At 43.1% G+C, this 25597-nt stretch overlaps 3 protein-coding genes across 3 annotated transcripts; all 3 read left to right on the top strand.

The window, feature by feature from the left end:
* The first annotated feature begins 8807 nt into the window (after window positions 1-8807).
* On the top strand, window positions 8808-16451 carry LOC138305451 (mucin-2-like). The gene is made up of 2 exons (XM_069245684.1): window positions 8808-8844; window positions 10552-16451. Exon 2 carries the CDS (start codon window positions 10663-10665, stop codon window positions 13111-13113), a length of 2451 nt encoding a protein of 816 aa, XP_069101785.1. The 5' UTR covers window positions 8808-8844; window positions 10552-10662; the 3' UTR covers window positions 13114-16451.
* LOC138305874 (uncharacterized) lies at window positions 13181-13981 on the top strand. Its single transcript, XM_069246136.1, has one exon. It carries the CDS (start codon window positions 13181-13183, stop codon window positions 13979-13981), a length of 801 nt encoding a protein of 266 aa, XP_069102237.1.
* LOC138305873 (zinc finger protein 678-like) lies at window positions 14967-20861 on the top strand. The gene is made up of 7 exons (XM_069246135.1): window positions 14967-15054; window positions 16560-16645; window positions 18040-18189; window positions 19253-19358; window positions 19813-20123; window positions 20319-20416; window positions 20666-20861. Exons 1-7 carry the CDS (start codon window positions 14967-14969, stop codon window positions 20859-20861), a joined length of 1035 nt encoding a protein of 344 aa, XP_069102236.1.
* The last annotated feature ends 4736 nt before the right edge of the window (window positions 20862-25597 follow it).

Below are 25597 nucleotides of genomic sequence, written 5' to 3'. Positions count from 1 at the left end.
TCTCCAGTATCACACTACCAGGTATAACATCCCTCACACTTCTCCAGTATCACACTACCAGGTATAACATCCCTCACCTCACACTTCTCCAGTATCACACTACCAGGTATAACATCCCTCACACTTCTCCAGTATCACACTACCAGGTATAACATCCCTCACCTCACACTTCTCCAGTATCACACTACCAGGTATAACATCCCTCACCTCACACTTCTCCAGTATCACACTACCAGGTATAACATCCCTCACACTTCTCCAGTATCACACTACCAGGTATAACATCCCTCACCTCACACTTCTCCAGTATCACACTACCAGGTATAACATCCCTCACCTCACACTTCTCCAGTATCACACTACCAGGTATAACATCCCTCACACTTCTCCAGTATCACACTACCAGGTATAACATCCCTCACCTCACACTTCTCCAGTATCACACTACCAGGTATAACATCCCTCACCTCACATTTCTCCAGTATCACACTACCAGGTATAACATCCCTCACCTCACACTTCTCCAGTATCACACTACCAGGTATAACATCCCTCACACTTCTCCAGTATCACACTACCAGGTATAACATCCCTCACCTCACACTTCTCCAGTATCACACTACCAGGTATAACATCCCTCACACTTCTCCAGTATCACACTACCAGGTATAACATCCCTCACACTTCTCCAGTATCACACTACCAGGTCCCTCACACTTCTCCAGTATCACACTACCAGGTATAACATCCCTCACCTCACACTTCTCCAGTATCACACTACCAGGTATAACATCCCTCACCTCACACTTCTCCAGTATCACACTACCAGGTATAACATCCCTCACCTCACACTTCTCCAGTATCACACTACCAGGTATAACATCCCTCACACTTCTCCAGTATCACACTACCAGGTATAACATCCCTCACCTCACACTTCTCCAGTATCACACTACCAGGTATAAACATCCCTCACCTCACACTTCTCCAGTATCACACTACCAGGTATAACATCCCTCACACTTCTCCAGTATCACACTACCAGGTATAACATCCCTCACCTCACACTTCTCCAGTATCACACTACCAGGTATAACATCCCTCACCTCACACTTCTCCAGTATCACACTACCAGGTATAACATCCCTCACCTCACACTTCTCCAGTATCACACTACCAGGTATAACATCCCTCACACTTCTCCAGTATCACACTACCAGGTATAACATCCCTCACACTCTCCAGTTCTCCAGTATCACACTACCTCTCCAGGTATAACACTACCAGGTATAACATCCCCTCACACTTCTCCAGTATCACACTACCAGGTATAACATCCCTCACACTTCTCCAGTATCACACTACCAGGTATAACATCCCTCACCTCACACTTCTCCAGTATCACACTACCAGGTATAACATCCCTCACCTCACACTTCTCCAGTATCACACTACCAGGTATAACATCCCTCACCTCACACTTCTCCAGTATCACACTACCAGGTATAACATCCCTCACACTTCTCCAGTATCACACTACCAGGTATAACATCCCTCACACTTCTCCAGTATCACACTACCAGGTATAACATCCCTCACCTCACACTTCTCCAGTATCACACTACCAGGTATAACATCCCTCACCTCACACTTCTCCAGTATCACACTACCAGGTATAAACATCCCTCACACTTCTCCAGTATCACACTACCAGGTATAACATCCCTCACCTCACACTTCTCCAGTATCACACTACCAGGTATAACATCCCTCACACTTCTCCAGTATCACACTACCAGGTATAACATCCCTCACACTTCTCCAGTATCACACTACCAGGTATAACATCCCTCACACTTCTCCAGTATCACACTACCAGGTATAACATCCCTCACCTCACACTTCTCCAGTATCACACTACCAGGTATAACATCCCTCACCTCACACTTCTCCAGTATCACACTACCAGGTATAACATCCCTCACACTTCTCCAGTATCACACTACCAGGTATAACATCCCTCACACTTCTCCAGTATCACACTACCAGGTATAACATCCCTCACACTTCTCCAGTATCACACTACCAGGTATAACATCCCTCACACTTCTCCAGTATCACACTACCAGGTATAACATCCCTCACCTCACACTTCTCCAGTATCACACTACCAGGTATAACATCCCTCACACTTCTCCAGTATCACACTACCAGGTATAACATCCCTCACCTCACACTTCTCCAGTATCACACTACCAGGTATAACATCCCTCACCTCACACTTCTCCAGTATCACACTACCAGGTATAACATCCCTCACCTCACACTTCTCCAGTATCACACTACCAGGTATAACATCCCTCACACTTCTCCAGTATCACACTACCAGGTATAACATCCCTCACCTCACACTTCTCCAGTATCACACTACCAGGTATAACATCCCTCACCTCACACTTCTCCAGTATCACACTACCAGGTATAACATCCCTCACACACTTCTCCAGTATCACACTACCAGGTATAACATCCCTCACTCACACTTCTCCAGTATCACACTACCAGGTATAACATCCCTCACCTCACACTTCTCCAGTATCACACTACCAGGTATAACATCCCTCACCTCACACTTCTCCAGTATCACACTACCAGGTATAACATCCTTCACCTCACACTTCTCCAGTATCACACTACCAGGTATAACATCCCTCACACTTCTCCAGTATCACACTACCAGGTATAACATCCCTCACCTCACACTTCTCCAGTATCACACTACCAGGTATAACATCCCTCACACTTCTCCAGTATCACACTACCAGGTATAACATCCCTCACACTTCTCCAGTATCACACTACCAGGTATAACATCCCTCACACTTCTCCAGTATCACACTACCAGGTATAACATCCCTCACCTCACACTTCTCCAGTATCACACTACCAGGTATAACATCCCCTCACCTCACACTTCTCCAGTATCACACTACCAGGTATAACATCCCTCACACTTCTCCAGTATCACACTACCAGGTATAACATCCCCTCACACTTCTCTAGTATCACACTACAGGTATAACATCCCTCACGTCTCACACTTCTCCATTTGTATCACACCTATCCCATCACCTCACACTTCTCCAGTATCACACTACCAGGTATAACACCCTCACACTTCTCCAGTATCACACCTACCAGTATAACATCCCTCACCTACACTCTTCTCAGTATCACACTATCGGTAACACCTGGAGAGACTCAATGTAGAAGGGTAGGTAACTCTGTCTAAGATATCCTAGGGAGACTCAATGTAGAAGGGTAGGAAACTCTGTATAAGATATCCTAGGGAGACTCAACGTAGAAGGGTAGGTAACTCTGTATAAGATATCCTAGGGAGACTCAATGTAGAAGGGTAGGTAACTCTGTATAAGATATCCTAGGGAGACTCAATGTATAAGTGTAGGTAACTCTGTATAAGATATCCTAGAGAGACTCAATGTAGAAGGGTAGATAACTCTGTATAAGATATTCTAGAGAAACTCAATGTAGAAGGGTAGGTAACTCTGTATAAGATATCCTAGGGAGACTCAATGTAGAAGGGTAGGTAACTCTGTATAAGATATCCTAGGGAGACTCAATGTAGAAGGGTAGGTAACTCTGTATAAGATATCCTAGGGAGACTCAATGTAGAAGGGTAGGTAACTCTGTATAAGATATCCTAGGGAGACTCAATGTAGAAGGGTAGGTAACTCTGTATAAGATACCCTAGGGAGACTCAATGTAGAAGAGTAGGTAACTCTGTATAAGATACCCTAGAGAGACTCAATGTAGAAGGGTAGGTAACTCTGTATAAGATATCCTAGGGAGACTCAATGTAGAAGGGTAGGTAACTCTGTATAAGATATCCTAGAGAGACTCAATGTATAAGTGTAGGTAACTCTGTATAAGATATCATAGAGAAACTCAATGTAGAAGGGTAGGTAACTCTGTATAAGATATCCTAGGGAGACTCAATGTAGAAGGGTAGGTAACTCTGTATAAGATATCCTAGGGAGACTCAACGTAGAAGGGTAGGTAACTCTGTATAAGATATCCCAGGGAGACTCAATGTAGAAGGGTAGGTAACTCTATATAAGATATCCTAGAGAGACTCAATATAGAAGGGTAGGTAACTCTGTATAAGATATCTTAGGGAGACTCAATATAGAAGGGTAAGTAACTCTGTATAAGATATCTTAGGGAGACTCAATGTAGAAGGGTAGATAACTCTGTATAAGATATCCTAGGGAGACTCAATGTAGAAGGGTAGAAAACTCTGTATAAGATATCCTGGAGAGACTCAATGTAGAAGGGTAGGTAACTCTGTCTAAGATATCCTAGGGAGACTCAATGTAGAAGGGTAGGAAACTCTGTATAAGATATCCTAGGGAGACTCAACGTAGAAGGGTAGGTAACTCTGTATAAGATATCCTAGGGAGACTCAATGTAAAAGGGTAGGTAACTCTGTATAAGATATCCTAGGGAGACTCAATGTATAAGTGTAGGTAACTCTGTATAAGATATCCTAGAGAGACTCAATGTAGAAGGGTAGGTAACTCTGTATAAGATATCCTAGAGAGACTCAATGTAGAAGGGTAGGTAACTCTGTATAAGATATCCTAGAGAAACTCAATGTAGAAGGGTAGGTAACTATGTATAAGATATCCTAGAGAAACTCAATGTAGAAGGGTAGGTAACTCTGTATAAGATATCCTAGAGAGAATCAATGTAGAAGGGTAGGTAACTCTGTATAAGATATCCTAGAGAGACTCAATGTAGAAGGGTAGGTAACTCTGTATAAGATATCCTAGAGAAACTCAGTGTAGAAGGGTAGGTAACTCTGTATAAGATATCTTAGGGAGACTCAATGTAGAAGGGTAGGTAACTCTGTATAAGATATCCTAGGGAGACTCAATGTAGAAGGGTAGGTAACTCTGTATAAGATATCCTAGGGAGACTCAACGTAGAAGGGTAGGTAACTCTGTATAAGATATCCCAGGGAGACTCAATGTAGAAGGGTAGGTAACTCTGTATAAGATATCCTAGGGAGACTCAATGTATAAGTGTAGGTAACTCTGTATAAGATATCCTAGAGAGACTCAATGTAGAAGGGTAGGTAACTCTGTATAAGATATTCTAGAGAAACTCAATGTAGAAGGGTAGGTAACTCTGTATAAGATATCCTAGGGAGACTCAATGTAGAAGGGTAGATAACTCTGTATAAGATATCTTAGGGAGACTCAATGTAGAAGGGTAGGTAACTCTGTATAAGATATCCTAGGGAGAATCAATGTAGAAGGGTAGGTAACTCTGTATAAGATATCCTAGGGAGACTCAATGTAGAAGGGTAGGAAACTCTGTATAAGATATCCTAGGGAGACTCAAGGTAGAAGGGTAGGTAACTCTGTACAGTGGAACCTCCCGAAACCGATCATGGTCGGTGCATATAATTTCGGCCGGTTTAGAGAGGGTTCGGTTTGGAGAAGTGAACCGAATATCGATCATCATGATCCGGATTTAATTGATCGGAAGTTGTTTTTTACATTAGTGCACCGCATGTATGCCTAGTGTTTGTTAAAACCGACCAATATTGATTGTTAATGTCAATGTTATCACAAAAGAGAGAATCATACGTTTAAAAGGAATGGATTACAGCAAACTTGACTTTGTTACCGCTTATAAACGTAGTTTAGTTAGTTAGTTGTGTGAATGTTCTTGGAGATGTTCTCGTCTGCAACCTACATACGACCGATCGCTTTCGGTTACGTCAAGAATCAAATTATATGGTCTAATTACACGATGATCAGTCGATGCCGGTCATTAATACAAGGCTTCGGCCTCTTCATACAGATAATTTACGTTATCCGACAACTACATATGTAAATAAAAAAAAAATGTGTGATTTGAATACGAAACTTTCTCTTTGTTACTAGCTCTGCTTGTTTTCCTACAGTAAACAAACCGTGTGCAAATGGTAGACCTTCGTTAGATATCTAAACAATAGGCATGATTGAATAATTGCACCACCATCTCGGGTATAATTACCGTGTACCTATACCTTCACATCTGTATGGTACAGGTACGTGTGTATTTCACGGTCGGTTGATCAGACCTCAATGCAATCTATCGGTGTCGCTCAGGTAAGGCCGGTTTTCAGAAGTGTATTTTAGTTATTATTTGACTATTCCGATCTCAAAATCGGTCCGGTATTCGGAATTGGGAGGGATCGGTTTTGGGAAGTTTTATATACTATTAATAAAGAGGAATTCATTCCCTACATGACATCCATGTTCGGTTTCTAGAGGTGATCGGTTTTGAGAAGGTTCGGTTTTGGGAGGTTCCACTGTATAAGATATCCTAGGGAGACTCAATGTATAAGTGTAGGTAACTCTGTATAAGATATCCTAGAGAGACTCAATGTAGAAGGGTAGGTAACTCTGTATAAGATATCCTAGAGAGACTCAATGTAGAAGGGTAGGTAACTCTGTATAAGATATCCTAGAGAAACTCAATGTAGAAGGGTAGGTAACTCTGTACAAGATATCCTAGAGAAACTCAATGTTGAAGGGTAGGTAACTCTGTATAAGATATCCTAGAGAGAATCAATGTAGAAGGGTAGGTAACTCTGTATAAGATATCCTGGAGAGACTCAATATATAAGTGTAGGTAACTCTGTATAAGATATCCTAGAGAGACTCAATGTAGAAGGGTAGGTAACTCTGTATAAGATATCCTGGAGAGACTCAATATATAAGTGTAGGTAACTCTGTATAAGATATCCTAGATAGACTCAATGTAGAAGGGTAGGTAACTCTGTATAAGATATCCTAGAGAGACTCAATGTAGAAGGGTAGGTAACTCTGTATAAGATATCCTAGAGAGACTCAATGTAGAAGGGTAGGTAACTCTGTATAAGATATCCTAGAGAAACTCAATGTAGAAGGGTAGGTAACTCTGTATAAGATATCCTAGAGAAACTCAATGTAGAAGGGTAGGTAACTCTGTATAAGATATCCTAGAGAGACTCAATGTAGAAGGGTAGGTAACACTGTATAAGATATCCTGGAGAGACTCAATGTAGAAGGGTAGGTAACTCTGTATAAGATATCCTAGAGAGACTCAATATATAAGTGTAGGTAACTCTGTATAAGATATCCTAGAGAGACTCAATATAGAAGAGTAGGTAACTCTGTATAAAGATATCCTAGACAGACTCAATGTAGAAGGGTAGGTAACTCTGTATAAGATATCCTAGAGAAACTCAATGTAGAAGGGTAGGTAACTCTGTATAAGATATCCTAGAGAAACTCAATGTAGAAGGGTAGGTAACTCTGTATAAGATATCCTAGAGAAACTCAATGTAGAAGGGTAGGTAACTCTGTATAAGATATCCTAGAGAAACTCAATGTTGAAGGGTAGGTAACTCTGTATAAGATATCCTAGAGAGAATCAATGTAGAAGGGTAGGTAACTCTGTATAAGATATCCTGGAGAGACTCAATATATAAGTGTAGGTAACTCTGTATAAGATATCCTAGAGAGACTCAATGTAGAAGGGTAGGTAACTCTGTATAAGATATCCTGGAGAGACTCAATATATAAGTGTAGGTAACTCTGTATAAGATATCCTAGATAGACTCAATGTAGAAGGGTAGGTAACTCTGTATAAGATATCCTAGAAAGACTCAATGTAGAAGGGTAGGTAACTCTGTATAAGATATCCTAGAGAGACTCAATGTAGAAGGGTAGGTAACTCTGTATAAGATATCCTAGAGAAACTCAATGTAGAAGGGTAGGTAACTCTGTATAAGATATCCTAGAGAGACTCAATATAGAAGGGTAGGTAACTCTGTATAAGATATCCTAGAGAGACTCAATGTAGAAGGGTAGGTAACTCTGTATAAGATATCCTGGAGAGACTCAATATATAAGTGTAGGTAACTCTGTATAAGATATCCTAGAGAGACTCAATGTAGAAGGGTAGGTAACTCTGTATAAGATATCCTAGAGAGACTCAATGTAGAAGGGTAGGTAACTCTGTATAAGATATCCAAGAGAGACTCAATGTAGAAGGGTAGGTAACTCTGTATAAGATACCCTAGAGAAACTCAATGTAGAAGAGTAGGTAACTCTGTATAAAATATCCTAGAAAACCTCAAAGTAGAAGGGTAGGTAACTCTGTATAAGATATCCTAGAGAGACTCAATGTAGAAGGGTACTTAACTCTGTATAAGATATTCTGGAGAGACTCAATATATAATTGTAGGTAACTCTGTACAAGATATCCTAGAGAGACTCAATGTAGAAGGTTAGGTAACTCTGTATAAGATATCCTAGAGAGACTCAATGTAGAAGGGTAGGTAACTCTGTATAAGATATCCTAGAGAGACTCAATATAGAAGGGTAGGTAACTCTGTATAAGATATCCTAGAGAGACTCAATGTAGAAGGGTAGGTAACTCTGTATAAAGAAGGGTAGGTAACTCTGTATAAGATATCCTAGAGAGACTCAATGTAGAAGGGTAGGTAACTCTGTATAAGATATCCTAGAGAGACTCAATGTAGAAGGGTAGGTAACTCTGTATAAGATATCCTAGAGAAACTCAATGTAGAAGGGTAGGTAACTCTGTATAAGATATCCTAGAGAAACTCAATGTAGAAGGGTAGGTAACTCTGTATAAGATATCCTAGAGAGACTCAATGTAGAAGGGTAGGTAACTCTGTATAAGATATCCTAGAGAAACTCAATGTAGAAGGGTAGGTAACTCTGTATAAGATATCCTAGGGAGACTCAATGTAGAAGGGTAGGTAACTCTGTATAAGATATCTTAGGGAGACTCAATATAGAAGGGTAAGTAACTCTGTATAAGATATCTTAGGGAGACTCAATATAGAAGGGTAGGTAACTCTGTATAAGATATCTTAGGGAGACTCAATATAGAAGGGTAGGTAACTCTGTATAAGATATCCTAGAGAGACTCAATGTATAAGTGTAGGTAACTCTGTATAAGATATCCTAGAGAGACTCAATGTAGAAGGGTAGGTAACTCTGTATAAGATATCCTAGAGAAACTCAATGTAGAAGGGTAGGTAACTCTGTATAAGATATCCTAGAGAAACTCAATGTAGAAGGGTAGTTAACTCTGTATAAGATATCCTAGAGAGACTCAATGTTGAAGGGTAGGTAACTCTGTATAAGATATCCTGGAGAGACTCAATATATAAGTGTAGGTAACTCTGTATAAGATATCCTAGAGAGACTCAATGTAGAAGGGTAGGTAACTCTGTATAAGATATCCTAGAGAGACTCAATGTAGAAGGGTAGGTAACTCTGTATAAGATATCCTAGAGAGACTCAATATAGAAGGGTAGGTAACTCTGTATAAGATATCCTAGAGAGACTCAATGTAGAAGGGTAGGTAACTCTGTATAAGATATCCTAGAGAGACTCAATGTAGAAGGGTAGGTAACTCTGTATAAGATATCCTAGAGAGACTCAATATAGAAGGGTAGGTAACTCTGTATAAGATATCCAAGAGAGACTCAATGTAGAAGGGTAGGTAACTCTGTATAAGATATCCTAGAGAGACCTCAATGTAGAAGGGTAGGTAACTCTGTATAAGATACCCTAGAGAAACTCAATATAGAAGGGTAGGTAACTCTGTATAAGATATCTTAGGGAGACTCAGATTGATTATAGAAGGGTAGGTAACTCTGTATAAGATATCCTAGAGAGACTCAATATAGAAGGGTAGGTAAATATATCCTCAATTTGGTGCAGAACATGACATGGATCGGACAATACCTTTTTAGCCTATCATCATCAAATAGTAGGATATATTAAAGAGAATATTCTCTCGTCTGGTTTTGTCTATTTGCACTTTTCATTTGTAAACTTACGATCTTTGAACTTATAAGTGTGACTATTTTTCATTAATTTAAAAGCTATCAAACGAGAGTCTACATACAAAGATTTAGACATATCCCTTTCTGAGTACTTTCTAAGTAATAGCTGTAACAATCATCATCTGTCCAAGATAGCTACCTGTCAGCTGTTTTGTTATCTGATTTGTCCTAAAATGTGATATGTACATCTGGGGAACTAAGAGAGCCTACATGTGTAATTGGAGACAGTTCCGTTCAGTATTTTCAGAAATATAGAAGCTCAACTATCAAAATCCATGATAACTGTCTTTTCGACTATTTTGTTGTCAGATTGGTATGAAAATGCAATTTGCATGTCCATGGGGAACATGAAATTCGAGAGAGATATGAGAAATAGAGCAAGAATTATTAATGGAAGGGGGAAGGACAGACATAAGGAAATTTGAGTAGCTCACTGAAGGAATCTGTCTCATATTTCATATATAGCTTTCCCAAATGTCTGTTTTGTGTTCTATGACGGGGACAATGATTAAATAATGTGCTATGTTACAAAAGTATTGTAGGAATGTTATTTGTAATATTTCAGCTTATTTTCTAACTGTATTATTTGCATTAACTTCTTACAGTGAAAAATTATGAGGAAAGACTTAAAGAAGGGTGAAAGATACAAAGGGCTCTAAAGGACCAGGTTACACACCAAGGGACGCTCCCCACCAAACCAGACTACACACCAAGCGATGCTCCCCACCAAACCAGACTACACACCAAGGAACGCTCCCCACCAAACCAGACTACACACCAAGCGACGCTCCCCACCAAACCAGACTACAAACCAAGGGACTCTCCCCACCAAGCCAGGTTACACACCAAGGGACACTCCCCACCAAACCAGACTACACACCAAGGGACTCTCCCCACCAGACCAGGTTACACACCAAGGGACGCTCCCCACCAAACCGGACTACACACCAAGGGACGCTCCCCACCAAACCAGACTACACACCAAGGGACGCTCCCCACCAAACCAGACTACACACCAAGGGACGCTTCCCACCAAACCAGACTACACACCAAGTGACGCTCCCCACCAAACCAGACTACACACCAAGGGACGCTCCCCACCAAACCAGACTACACACCAAGGGACGCTCCCCACCAAACCAGACTACACACCAAGGGACGCTCCCCACCAAACCAGACTACACACCAAGGGACACTCCCCACCAAACCAGACTACACACCAAGGGGACGCTCCCCACCAAACCAGGTTACACACCAAGGGACTCTCCCCACCAAACCAGACTACACACCAAGGGACTCTCCCCACCAAACCAGACTACACACCAAGGGAAACTCCCCACCAAACCAGACTACACACCAAGGGACACTCCCCACCAAACCAGGTTACACACCAAGGGACGCTCCCCACCAAACCGGACTACACACCAAGGGACGCTCCCCACCAAACCAGACTACACACCAAGGGACGCTTCCCACCAAACCAGACTACACACCAAGTGACGCTCCCCACCAAACCAGACTACACACCAAGGGACGCTCCCCACCAAACCAGACTACACACCAAGGGACGCTCCCCACCAAACCAGACTACACACCAAGGGACGCTCCCCACCAAACCAGACTACACACCAAGTGACGCTCCCCACCAAACCAGACTACACACCAAGGGACGCTCCCCACCAAACCAGACTACACACCAAGGGACGCTCCCCACCAAACCAGACTACACACCAAGGGACACTCCCCACCAAACCAGACTACACACCAAGGGACGCTCCCCACCAAACCAGACTACACACCAAGGGACGCTCCCCACCAAACCAGACTACACACCAAGGGACGCTCCCCACCAAACCAGACTATACACCAAGGGACGCTTCCCACCAAACCAGACTACACACCAAGGGACACTCCCCACCAAACCAGACTACACACCAAGGGACGCTCCCCACCAAACCAGACTACACACCAAGGGACGCTCCCCACCAAACCAGACTACACACCAAGGGACGCTCCCCACCAAACCAGACTACACACCAAGGGACGCTCCCCACCAAACCAGACTACACACCAAGGGACGCTCCCCACCAAACCAGACTACACACAAAGGGACGCTCCCCACCAAACCAGACTACACACCAAGCGACGCTCCCCACCAAACCAGACTACACACCAAGGAACGCTCCCCACCAAACCAGACTACACACCAAGCGACGCTCCCCACCAAACCAGACTACACACCAAGGGACGCTCCCCACCAAACCAGACTACACACAAAGGGACGCTCCCCACCAAACCAGACTACACACCAAGCGACGCTCCCCACCAAACCAGACTACACACCAAGGAACGCTCCCCACCAAACCAGACTACACACCAAGCGACGCTCCCCACCAAACCAGACTACACACCAAGGGACGCTCCCCACCAAACCAGACTACACACAAAGGGACGCTCCCCACCAAACCAGACTACAAACCAAGGGACTCTCCCCACCAAGCCAGGTTACACACCAAGGGACACTCCCCACCAAACCAGACTACACACCAAGGGACTCTCCCCACCAGACCAGGTTACACACCAAGGGACGCTCCCCACCAAACCGGACTACACACCAAGGGACGCTCCCCACCAAACCAGACTACACACCAAGGGACGCTCCCCACCAAACCAGACTACACACCAAGGGACGCTTCCCACCAAACCAGACTACACACCAAGTGATGCTCCCCACCAAACCAGACTACACACCAAGGGACGCTCCCCACCAAACCAGACTACACACCAAGGGACGCTCCCCACCAAACCAGACTACACACCAAGGGACGCTCCCCACCAAACCAGACTACACACCAAGGGACACTCCCCACCAAACCAGACTACACACCAAGGGGACGCTCCCCACCAAACCAGGTTACACACCAAGGGACTCTCCCCACCAAACCAGACTACACACCAAGGGACTCTCCCCACCAAACCGGACTACACACCAAGGGAAACTCCCCACCAAACCAGACTACACACCAAGGGACACTCCCCACCAAACCAGGTTACACACCAAGGGACGCTCCCCACCAAACCGGACTACACACCAAGGGACGCTCCCCACCAAACCAGACTACACACCAAGGGACGCTTCCCACCAAACCAGACTACACACCAAGTGACGCTCCCCACCAAACCAGACTACACACCAAGGGACGCTCCCCACCAAACCAGACTACACACCAAGTGATGCTCCCCACCAAACCAGACTACACACCAAGGAACGCTCCCCACCAAACCAGACTACACACCAAGGGACGCTCCCCACCAAACCAGACTACACACCAAGGGACACTCCCCACCAAACCAGACTACACACCAAGGGACACTCCCCACCAAACCAGACTACACACCAAGGGACGCTCCCCACCAAACCAGACTACACACCAAGGGACGCTCCCCACCAAACCAGACTACACACCAAGGGACACTCCCCACCAAACCAGACTACACACCAAGGGACGCTCCCCACCAAACCAGACTACACACCAAGGGACGCTCCCCACCAAACCAGACTACACACCAAGGGACGCTCCCCACCAAACCAGACTACACACCAAGGGACGCTCCCCACCAAACCAGACTACACACCAAGGGACGCTCCCCACCAAACCAGACTACACACCAAGGGACACTCCCCACCAAACCAGACTACACACCAAGGGACGCTCCCCACCAAACCAGACTACACACCAAGGGACGCTCCCCACCAAACCAGACTACACACCAAGGGACACTCCCCACCAAACCAGACTACACACCAAGGGACGCTCCCCACCAAACCAGACTACACACCAAGGGACGCTCCCCACCAAACCAGACTACACACCAAGGGACGCTCCCCACCAAACCAGACTACACACCAAGGGACACTCCCCACCAAACCAGACTACACACCAAGGGACGCTCCCCACCAAACCAGGTTACACACCAAGGGACTCTCCCCACCAAACCAGACTACACACCAAGGGACACTCCCCACCAAACTAGACTACACACCAAGGGACACTCCCCACCAAACCAGACTACACACCAAGGGACTCTCCCCACTAAACCAGACTGCACACCAAGGGACGCTGTGTACCCACATCTGTTCATTGATAATCAGTTGTTCAGGATATCAATGTTTTGTTTTTAACCCATCATCATGAGATGGTGTGTTATTCAAATCACCTTCCGTACGTCTGTCCATTAGGAATTCTTGTTACTGCTATTTCTCAGAAATTACAGAAGTTATCATCTCCAATTCTGTGAATAGGTTTCCCTTGGACTCTTGTTGTGTGTATTCTATGAAGTCTGTTTTTGACTATGTTCAAGCCGCTTCCCTATTTTCTTCTTCTGTTTGTAACTAAATTCACATTGATGTATGGTGATCAATTTGACTTCAGAAATAATGACTAACAACCAGATAGAACTTTTATCCTCATTATTTGGCTTACAGTCATAAACAATAGATCGATTTATGAATGGACAAATAGTTCTAGTTACTTAGTGGATTTGAAGCTGCCGTATACTGAGTGGATAAGTACATCTGGTTGTTTTTTTACGTTAACATTATTCTCATCAGAAGGTGTCTTTAAGACTGTTAATGTTCAGAGGGGATTTAGATTGGTCTTCATATCCTACATAATTATATAATGAAATAATGACCGTTTCTGGACGTACTCTCCTCATCATCCGGAGATAGATATAGCTCTTCTTCCAGTGTATTACAGATGCTGGATTCCATGGGTTCTGTGTGTTCTCTGGAGCATCGACAATCCTGAATCTTACTGAGATCTCTGTGTTTAGCTTCCAACAGTGGTTTCCATGCGATAGGTTTGGTTGCTATCTCTGGTGGGGAAAACATTTCTGTAGTGATGGATGTGGTGAAATCTTCTGGGTGGACATTCAGGATGTGGTAACGTCTTTCCTGCAGTAATGTTTTAGGCAGACATTCACATTTGGTGTCTTGCACACTATGTTTGTTATTCATATGTCTTCTCAGTGCAGTGATGGTGCTAAGTTTGGTAATGTACTTCGAGCATTGGATATGTTTTTGCAGCTTCTTCCGTTCAGTAGAGGTATGGATCGGTTTCGTCTTGGTAAATTTTAAAATTGGGCATAATTAAATTTGGATGTTGAGTCCTTGCGGTTGTAGAGTGCATACATTCGTGATCCACGCCTCCTCAGTTCGTAGGCGGATGTTGTTGTTTACTGTGGTTACTACTCCAATGATAATGACGTCATCAATGTGATGGTTGCATGTGGAGTAATGGCGCGATACTTGGCATTTTTGATATCGTAGAAATGGCCTCTCATTCTTTCTTGAATGTTGTTGGAAGTTTGGCCAACGTACTGAATTCCACATTTGCAACATTCAATTTCGTAAATCACACTGGGTGTGATGCAAGTTATAGAGCCTTTTATCTTAAAAACGGCTCCAGTTTTGTGACTAGTTATGGTTCGTCTAGTTTTTATGTACGGACAGGTAAGGCATGTCGAGTTGCATGGGGAAGATCCTAAAGTTTTGTTCCTATTGTTTACCCTTGCATGTACACCTTTTGCTTAGATGAGAATGATGTTAACGTAAAACAACCACTCGGTAAACGGCAGCTTCAGATCCACAAAGTAACTAGAACTATTCTATCCATTTGTCCATTCATAAATCAATCTATTGTTTATGACATCATTAATGTTACCGCAATTGTTTACTTTAACAAAATTGTTTGTATACGAAAATTGTTCTGATGACGGCGGCTAGGCGGCCAAAACATGTTGACAATTTGTTCTCCTTAATAAAAACAAACTGCCATGGATGTTGAGTATCCTTTTATTCATTTGATTGTTTTCACATCGTAAGGGTCTCGGCTGAATATCACGTGATATCCATCCAGCAGTCGTGGCACCGCTTTCAACACCTCAAGAGTGTTAGTTCTCTCACTTCTCTTTTATTTTCCAAAATAAACCTTGTATTCTAAGATACTAACCATGAATTCTTTATTTATCCTTGTCATATCGGCTTTCCTAAGTCTCGCAATATGTATTCATCTCTGCCACTAATCACTTACTTAGTCAAGTAATTAATTCAGATAGCAAACTATTGCACCGAGAAAAAAAAATACACTCTTTGAAGACTTAGGCCATCAACTAAACATAATTATCATTCTTTAGTAAGAAAGAAAACAGTGATGGAAGGATTAGTAGTTTTATCCAAAGTCAGATCGACTGTTGTCCTGTTGGTGATTCAGGACACAGTTGTGTAAATAAACATGTCCGCCATCACGGACAACTGACGGTGAAAAGAATCCTCATCTTAAAGCGCCAACATGTATTTTTAGGCAGTTATTGTCGGTAGAATATTTTGGGCGCCAAGGTTTCTCTGGGATCTCCTGTTTTTGTGTGTTCTCCATATTTTGTCGCTTGGTACATGTATATCGTTGTATTTATTTGTTGATAATAAACTTGGTGAAATGTGGAACTGGTTATCATTTTATAAGTTTCCAAACCAACTGGATAACTAAAGCCATGATCAAATTTTAATATAACTTTTTTCCACCAAAATATGTATTCTGTTATTGCCTTCTAGAGTCACAGTACAAATCAGCTGTGTTCTCCAGTACAAATCTGCTGAGTGTTCTCCAGTCACAGAACAAATGTGCTGAGTGTTCTCCAGTACAAATGTGCTGAGTGTTCTCCAGTCACAGTACAAATAATGCTGAGTGTTCTCCAGTCACAGTACAAATGTGCTGAGTGTTCTCCAGTCACAGTACAAATGTGCTGAGTGTTCTCCAGTACAAATGTGCTGAGTGTTCTCCAGTCACAGTACAAATGTGTTGGGTGTTCTCCAGTACAAATGTGCTGAGTGTTGTCCTGTCACAGTACAAATGTGCTGAGTGTTCTCCAGTACAAATGTGCTGAGTGTTCTCCAGTACAAATGTGCTGAGTGTTCTCCAGTACAAATGTGCTGAGTGTTCTCCAGTACAAATGTGCTGAGTGTTCTCCAGTACAAATGTGCTGGGTGTTCTCCAGTCACAGTACAAATGTGCTGAGTGTTCTCCAGTACAAATGTGCTGAGTGTTCTCCAGTCACAGTACAAATGTGCTGAGTGTTCTCCAGTACAAATGTGCTGAGTGTTCTCCAGCCACAGTACAAATGTGCTGAGTGTTCTCCAGTCACAGTACAAATGTGCTGAGTGTTCTCCAGTACAAATCAAATGTGCTGAGTGTTCTCCAGTACAAATGTGCTGGGTGTTCTCCAGTACAAATGTGCTGGGTGTTCTCCAGTACAAATGTGCTGGGTGTTCTCCAGTACAAATGTGCTGGGTGTTCTCCAGTACAAATGTGCTGGGTGTTCTCCAGTACAAATGTGCTGGGTGTTCTCCAGTCACAGTACAAATGTGCTGAGTGACCTCTAGTACAAATGTGCTGGGTATTCTCCAGTACAAATGTGCTGAGTGTTCTCCAGTACAAATGTGCTGAGTGTTCTCCAGTACAAATGTGCTGAGTGTTCTCCAGTACAAATGTGCTGGGTGTTCTCCAGTACAAATGTGCTGGGTGTTCTCCAGTCACAGTACAAATGTGCTGAGTGACCTCTAGTACAAATGTGCTGGGTATTCTCCAGTACAAATGTGCTGGGTGTTCTCCAGTACAAATGTGCTGGTGTTCTCCAGTACAAATGTGCTGGGTGTTCTCCAGTACAAATGTGCTGAGTGTTCTCCAGTACAAATGTGCTGGGTGTTCTCCAGTACAAATGTGCTGGGTGTTCTCCAGTACAAATGTGCTGGGTGTTCTCCAGTCACAGTACAAATGTGCTGAGTGCTCAGTACAAATGTGCTGGGTGCTCCAGTACAAATGTGCTGGGTATTCTCCAGTACAAATGTGCTGGTGTTCTCCAGTACAAATGTGCTGGGTGTTCTCCAGTACAAATGTGCTGAGTGTTCAGTACAAATGTGCTGGGTGTTCTCTCAGTACAAATGTGCTGGGTGTTCTCCAGTACAAATGTGCTGGTGTTCTCCAGTACAAATGTGCTGAGTGTTCTCCAGTACAAATGTGCTGGTGTTCTCCCAGTACAAATGTGCTGAGTGTTCTCCAGTACAAATGTGCTGGGTGTTCTCCAGTACAAATGTGCTGAGTGTTCTCCAGTACAAATGTGCTGAGTGTTCTCCAGTACAAATGCTGGTGTTCTCCAGTACAAATGTGCTGGGTGTTCTCCACACAGTACAAATGTGCTGAGTGTTCTCCAGTACAAATGTGCTGGGTGTTCTCCAGTACAAATGTGCTGGGTGTTCTCCAGTACAAATGTGCTGGGTGTTCTCCAGTACAAAAATGTGCTGAGTGTTCTCCAGTACAAATGTGCTGGGTGTTCTCCAGTACAAATGTGCTGGGTGTTCTCCAGCCACAGTACAAATGTGCTGGGTGTTCTCCAGCCACAGTACAAATGTGCTGAGTGTTCTCCAGCCACAGTACAAATGTGCTGGGTGTTCTCCAGTACAAATGTGCTGAGTGTTCTCCAGTACAAATGTGCTGAGTGTTCTCCAGTACAAATGTGCTGGGTGTTCTCCAGTACAAATGTGCTGGGTGTTCTCCAGTACAAATGTGCTGAGTGTTCTCCAGTACAAATGTGCTGGGTGTTCTCCAGTACAAATGTGCTGAGTGTTCTCCACAAATGTGCTGGGTGTTCTCCAGTACAAATGTGCTGAGTGTTCTCCAGTACAAATGTGCTGAGTGTTCTCCAGCCACAGTACAAATGTGCTGGGTGTTCTCCAGCCACAGTACAAATGTGCTGGGTGTTCTCCAGCCACAGTACAAATGTGCTGAGTGTTCTCCAGCCACAGTACAAATGTGCTGGGTGTTCTCCAGTACAAATGTGCTGGGTGTTCTCCAGCCACAGTACAAATGTGCTGGGTGTTCTCCAGTACAAATGTGCTGAGTGTTCTCCAGTACAAATGTGCTGGGTGTTCTCCAGCCACAGTACAAATGTGCTGAGTGTTCTCCAGTACAAATGTGCTGGGTGTTCTCCAGTACAAATGTGCTGGGTGTTCTCCAGCCACAGTACAAATGTGCTGGGTGTTCTCCAGTACAAATGTGCTGAGTGTTCTCCAGTACAAATGTGCTGGGTGTTCTCCAGCCACAGTACAAATGTGCTGAGTGTTCTCCAGCCACAGTACAAATGTGCTGGGTGTTCTCCAGCCACAGTACAAATGTGCTGGGTGTGTTCTCCATACAATGTCTACAAATGTGCTGAGTGTTCTCCAGTACAAATGTGCTGAGTGTTCTCCAGTACAAATGTGCTGAGTGTTCTCCAGCCAACAAATGTGCTGGTGTTCTCCAGTACAAATGTGCTGGGTGTTCTCCAGCCACAGTACAAATGTGCTGGGTGTTCTCCAGTACAAATGTGCTGGGTGTTCTCCAGCCACAGTACAAATGTGCTGGGTGTTCTCCAGCCACAGTACAAATGTGCTGAGTGTTCTCCAGTACAAATGTGCTGGGTGTTCTCCAGCCACAGTACAAATGTGCTGAGTGTTCTCCAGTACAAATGTGCTGAGTGTTCTCCAGCCACAGTACAAATGTGCTGGGTGTTCTCCAGCCACAGTACAAATGTGCTGAGTGTTCTCCAGTACAAATGTGCTGTGTTCTCCAGTACAAATGTGCTGGTGTTCTCCAGTACAAATGTGCTGGGTGTTCTCCAGCCACAGTACAAATGTGCTGAGTGTTCTCCAGCCACAGTACAAATGTGCTGAGTGTTCTCCACAGTACAAATGTGCTGAGTGTTCTCCAGTACAGTACAAATGTGCTGAGTGTTCTCCAGCCACAGTACAAATGTGCTGGTGTTCTCCACAGTACAAATGTGCTGGGTGTTCTCCAGCCACAGTACAAATGTGCTGAGTGTTCTCCAGCCACAGTACAAATGTGCTGAGTGTTCTCCAGTCACAGTACAAATGTGCTGGGTGTTCTCCAGCCACAGTACAAATGTGCTTGTGTTCTCCCAGCCACAGTACAAATGTGCTGAGTGTTCTCCAGCCCAGTACAGTACAAATGTGCTGAGTGTTCTCCAGCACAGTACAAATGTGCTGGGTGTTCTCCAGTCAAATTGCAGCTCCAGTACAAATGTGCTGGGTGTTCTCCAGTACAAATGTGCTGGGTGTTCTCCAGTACAAATGTGCTGGGTGTTCTCCAGCCACAGTACAAATGTGCTGAGTGTTCTCCAGTCACAGTACAAATGTGCTGGGTGTTCTCCAGTACAAATGTGCTGGGTGTTCTCCAGCCACAGTACAAATGTGCTGAGTGTTCTCCAGTACAAATGTGCTGAGTGTTCTCCAGTACAAATGTGCTGGGTGTTTCTCCAGTACAAATGTGCTGGTGTTTCTCCAGCATACAAATGTGCTGGGTGTTCTCCAGTACAAATGGCTGACAGTACAAATGTGCTGGGTGTTCTCCAGCCACAGTACAAATGTGCTGGGTGTTCTCCAGTACAAATGTGCTGAGTGTTCTCCAGTACAAATGTGCTGGGTGTTCTCCAGTACAAATGTGCTGGGTGTTCTCCAGCCACAGTACAAATGTGCTGGGTGTTCTCCAGTACAAATGTGCTGGGTGTTCTCCAGCCACAGTACAAATGTGCTGGGTGTTCTCCAGCCACAGTACAAATGTGCTGAGTGTTCTCCAGCACAGTACAAATGTGCTGAGTGTTCTCCAGCCACAGTACAAATGTGCTGAGTGTTCTCCAGTACAAATGTGCTGGGTGTTCTCCAGTACAACATGTGCTGAGTGTTCTCCAGCCACAGTACAACAAATGTGCTGAGTGTTCTCCAGCAAGTACAAATGTGCTGAGTGTTCTCCAGCCACAGTACAAATGTGCTGGGTGTTCTCCAGCCACAGTACAAATGTGCTGAGTGTTCTCCAGTACAAATGTGCTGAGTGTTCTCCAGTACAAATGTGCTGGGTGTTCTCCAGCCACAGTACAAATGTGCTGAGTGTTCTCCAGTACAAATGTGCTGGGTGTTCTCCAGCCACAGTACAAATGTGCTGGGTGTTCTCCAGCCACAGTACAAATGTGCTGGGTGTTCTCCAGCCACAGTACAAATGTGCTGGGTGTTCTCCAGTACAAATGTGCTGGGTGTTCTCCAGCCACAGTACAAATGTGCTGGGTGTTCTCCAGCCACAGTACAAATGTGCTGGGTGTTCTCCAGCCACAGTACAAATGTGCTGGGTGTTCTCCAGCCACAGTACAAATGTGCTGAGTGTTCTCCAGTTTCCAGTACAAATGTGCTGAGTGTTCTCCAGTCACAGTACAAATGTGCTGAGTGTTCTCCAGCCACAGTACAAATGTGCTGGGTGTTCTCCAGCCACAGTACAAATGTGCTGGGTGTTCTCCAGCCACAGTACAAATGTGCTGGGTGTTCTCCAGCCACAGTACAAATGTGCTGAGTGTTCTCCAGTACAGTACAAATGTGCTGGGTGTTCTCCAGCCACAGTACAAATGTGCTGAGTGTTCTCCAGCCACAGTACAAATGTGCTGAGTGTTCTCCAGCCACAGTACAAATGTGCTGGGTGTTCTCCAGCCACAATGTGCTGAGTGTTCTCCACAAATGTGCTGGGTGTTCTCCAGTACAAATGTGCTGAGTGTTCTCCAGCCACAGTACAAATGTGCTGGGTGTTCTCCAGCCACAGTACAAATGTGCTGAGTGTTCTCCAGCACAGTACAAATGTGCTGAGTGTTCTCCAGTACAAATGTGCTGAGTGTTCTCCAGTACAAATGTGCTGGGTGTTCTCCAGCCACAGTACAAATGTGCTGAGTGTTCTCCAGTACAAATGTGCTGAGTGTTCTCCAGTACAAATGTGCTGAGTGTTCTCCAGCCACAGTACAAATGTGCTGGGTGTTCTCCAGCCACAGTACAAATGTGCTGAGTGTTCTCCAGCCACAGTACAAATGTGCTGAGTGTTCTCCAGTACAAATGTGCACAGTGACCTCTAGTACAAATGTGCTGGGTGTTCTCCAGCCACAGTACAAATGTGCTGAGTGTTCTCCAGTACAAATGTGCTGGGTGTTCTCCAGCCACAGTACAAATGTGCTGGGTGTTCTCCAGCCACAGTACAAATGTGCTGAGTGTTCTCCAGCCACAGTACAAATGTGCTGAGTGTTCTCCAGCCACAGTACAAATGTGCTGAGTGTTCTCCAGCCACAGTACAAATGTGCTGAGTGTTCTCCAGCCACAGTACAAATGTGCTGGGTGTTCTCCAGCCACAGTACAAATGTGCTGGGTGTTCTCCAGCCACAGTACAAATGTGCTGGGTGTTCTCCACACAACAAATGTGCTGAGTGTTCTCCAGCCACAGTACAAATGTGCTGAGTGTTCTCCAGTACAAATGTGCTGGGTGTTCTCCAGCCACAGTACAAATGTGCTGGGTGTTCTCCAGCCACAGTACAAATGTGCTGGGTGTTCTCCAGCCACAGTACAAATGTGCTGGGTGTTCTCCAGCCACAGTACAAATGTGCTGGGTGTTCTCCAGCCACAGTACAAATGTGCTGAGTGTTCTCCAGCCACAGTACAAATGTGCTGGGTGTTCTCCAGCCACAGTACAAATGCTGCTATAAGCTAATATAAATAACTGATTGCACAAATTAAGAAGATCAGAATGAGGAACAAAGTACAGAAATGAAAGACATAAGCCTACATAAAAAAGAAAGAAGAAAAGAAAAGAGTAACTTGCAAGATGAGTGAAAGAAAGAGAAAAACATTAATAGCAGACAAAAAAAACAAGAAAAACAATTATAACACCCTTAAAGAGACAATTCACTCAGGCTAATTCTTTTACATAACTACGAAGCAAAATAAGGCACAAATGTATTGTTCTACATTTCTTATGAAACATATATCATAAGATATTGACAAATTCCACGTCATTGTTTAGTATTTAATTGATACTGTTGTAATTACAAATCGTTGATCAATACGATTAAGCAGGTACAATATGTACGCTGTACCTATATCCGAGCCAAAGTCACGCATGTTACACAAATGAACTACATAATTACTGAGGAGGTGATAAAATGATTTTTAGGCAAGACAATTCACCTAATAAGGTAAACACACTACTGTCAGAGCGATTTGAGCAATTCTAGACAAAAGTTGCATTACTCTACGAGCAAGGGACAGGGTTCGGCATACTAGATGTTTGACCACAATGTGTAATGGCGGACAGCGAGCGAGTTTGAACATTTCGAACACATTTCACCATCATGGACTATTCATGCATATCACAGTTAAACCGACTGATCTTATTTCCATTAGAACTGGTTTTTTCCAATATCCTATGTACAAATTTTAATGTTCTCCTAGACTGAAATGTCCCTTTAAGCACACAACTTTTTTTATACATGGTATTCTCTCATATATACCGGATATACATGGTCATTCAGACACTTTCTTTTTCCCTGCAGTTTCATATGTTTACCATATTTCTGTCATATACATTTTTTGATAAAATTCCGTCTTTGACAGGCCCCATGACAGTGCCATAAGATGTTTCGAACCAGAAACCATGATGTTATATTTTCTACCTTGCTTTATTTCCTCATCATTGATTGGCTACCTTTTGTTTACTTTTCCCTCATGTTCCTTAAAGGGACAATTCCATGAGACTAATTCCGTTACATAACCACGAAGCAAAATATGACATAAATGTATTGTTCTACATTCCTTGTCGAGAAATATTGACAAATTCCATGACATTGTTAAGTATTTTGATTGATACCATTGAAATTCCAAATCGTTTATCAATACCATTAAGCAGGTACAACATGTACGTTGTACCCATACCCGAGCCAAAGTCACGTACGTACGTTAATCAAATGCAATACATAACCACCGAGGAGTTGGTGAAATTATATTTAGACAAGAACATGCACCTGATAACGTAAACAGACTACTGTAAGAGCGATTTGAGTAGTTCTACATAAAAAATTATTTACTACACAGGCAAGGTTCGTCATACAAGACGTCCGACCTCAATGTGTAATGGCGGACAGCAAGCGAGTTTTATCATTTCACATACATTTCACTACGGTGGACTTTTCTGGCATATCACAGTAAAACCAACTAATCTAATTTCCATTAGAACTGGTTTGTTTCCGATATATATGCAAATTTTTATGTACTCTTAGACTGAATTGTCACTTTAATCATGTGTTAATGATGTTGAAAACAATTTACTAGTAAAATATGGCTATTATGTTTAAGACAGCAAACTATCTTTGAGAGTATGATTTCTTTGGTGACATGTTCATTGGCATATATTTACCCAGAGATCCTTTATATACAACTTTCTGTGCAGAAGAATAATAAACTAGAAATTGTTATTTGACAATTTGACGGGCTTTTCACCAACAAGGAATATCGGTCAAGGTCATTCATAGTAACAAACTTGGTAGCCGTTAATCTGAACATGCTACTGTCAGGTCTCTAAACCTTTCAGATCTTGAAAAGAAGTAGTTGAAAGATTTTAGGATTTTTTGCCCCCGTGAACTTGAAAAGGTCAAGGTCAATCATGTTAACAAACTTGGTAGCCATGCTACAGGCCTAATATTAGGTTTCTAGACTTTTAGAACTTCACAACGAAGTCATTTGAAGATTTTATGATTTTTGGCCCATGTGACCTTGAATGAAGATCAAGGTCATTCATATTAACAAACTTGATAGTTATTTGTGTCAGCATGCCACAGACATAATATTAGGTCTTTAGGCCTTCTGGAACTTCACAAGAATTCATCTGAAGATTTATGGGGTTTTTTTCAAAACACTTTTGAACTTTATCCTTATTTCCAACCGGAAGGTGATGTTTTACAGAAAAATGTTGCATTAGTTATTTGCTCCATTTCTAATTCTACATGTCTTTTCACCCATACGTGAGAAGCTCTTATTAAATAATCAACCTTTACTGCAATCAATATTCTTCTAATATAAAATAATCAACCTTTGCTGCAATAAATACTCGTATATTAATATTCGACATCGCTTTCGTGTAAATCTCTGATTTAGCATCAAATCTAGGAAGGCATTACAAGCCCCATGAACCTCTTGTTCTTGATGATATTACACCAGAGTTGCTTCCCTTTACTCACGTAGTATCGATGCGTGCTTTAACCGTTTTGCGTGGTATTAGTCGGTCATTCGTTTAGTCTCAATATACTCCAATTTCCTGTTATGATTACGTTTGGTATTTAGTTAATTATTTTTTCCCTATGGGTAATTACGTGATTGTAAGGATTTATAGTACTAATTACGTCCTTGGTGATTTAAATGACTTTTTGTAGGAAGATATGCGACTGCATATAAATTTGAGATCCTGCATTTATTGTATTTGTCTTCCTTGACACCACCTCACTTCTGACCTTGACATCACCTCACTTCTGACCTTTTCGACGATCCCCACACCTCGCACGCATAAGTGTCAAATAAACGTAACAGTATTTCACAATTTAAAATTTAGAACACTTTGAAAATAGTGCAAAATACGGCTTTACATCCTTGGTCACATAAATATTTTGGAAATTGATTAACTGTTATGGATTCAATTTACATGAATCTGTCGCATTCAAAATATATATCAAAATGATATATTTCAATAT

Source organism: Argopecten irradians, chromosome 13, assembly GCF_041381155.1.
Source record: "Argopecten irradians isolate NY chromosome 13, Ai_NY, whole genome shotgun sequence".
NCBI classification, from domain to species: Eukaryota; Metazoa; Mollusca; class Bivalvia; order Pectinida; family Pectinidae; genus Argopecten; species Argopecten irradians.
Note: the sequence above shows the minus strand (reverse complement) of the source record. Positions and strands in the feature narration are given on the sequence as shown.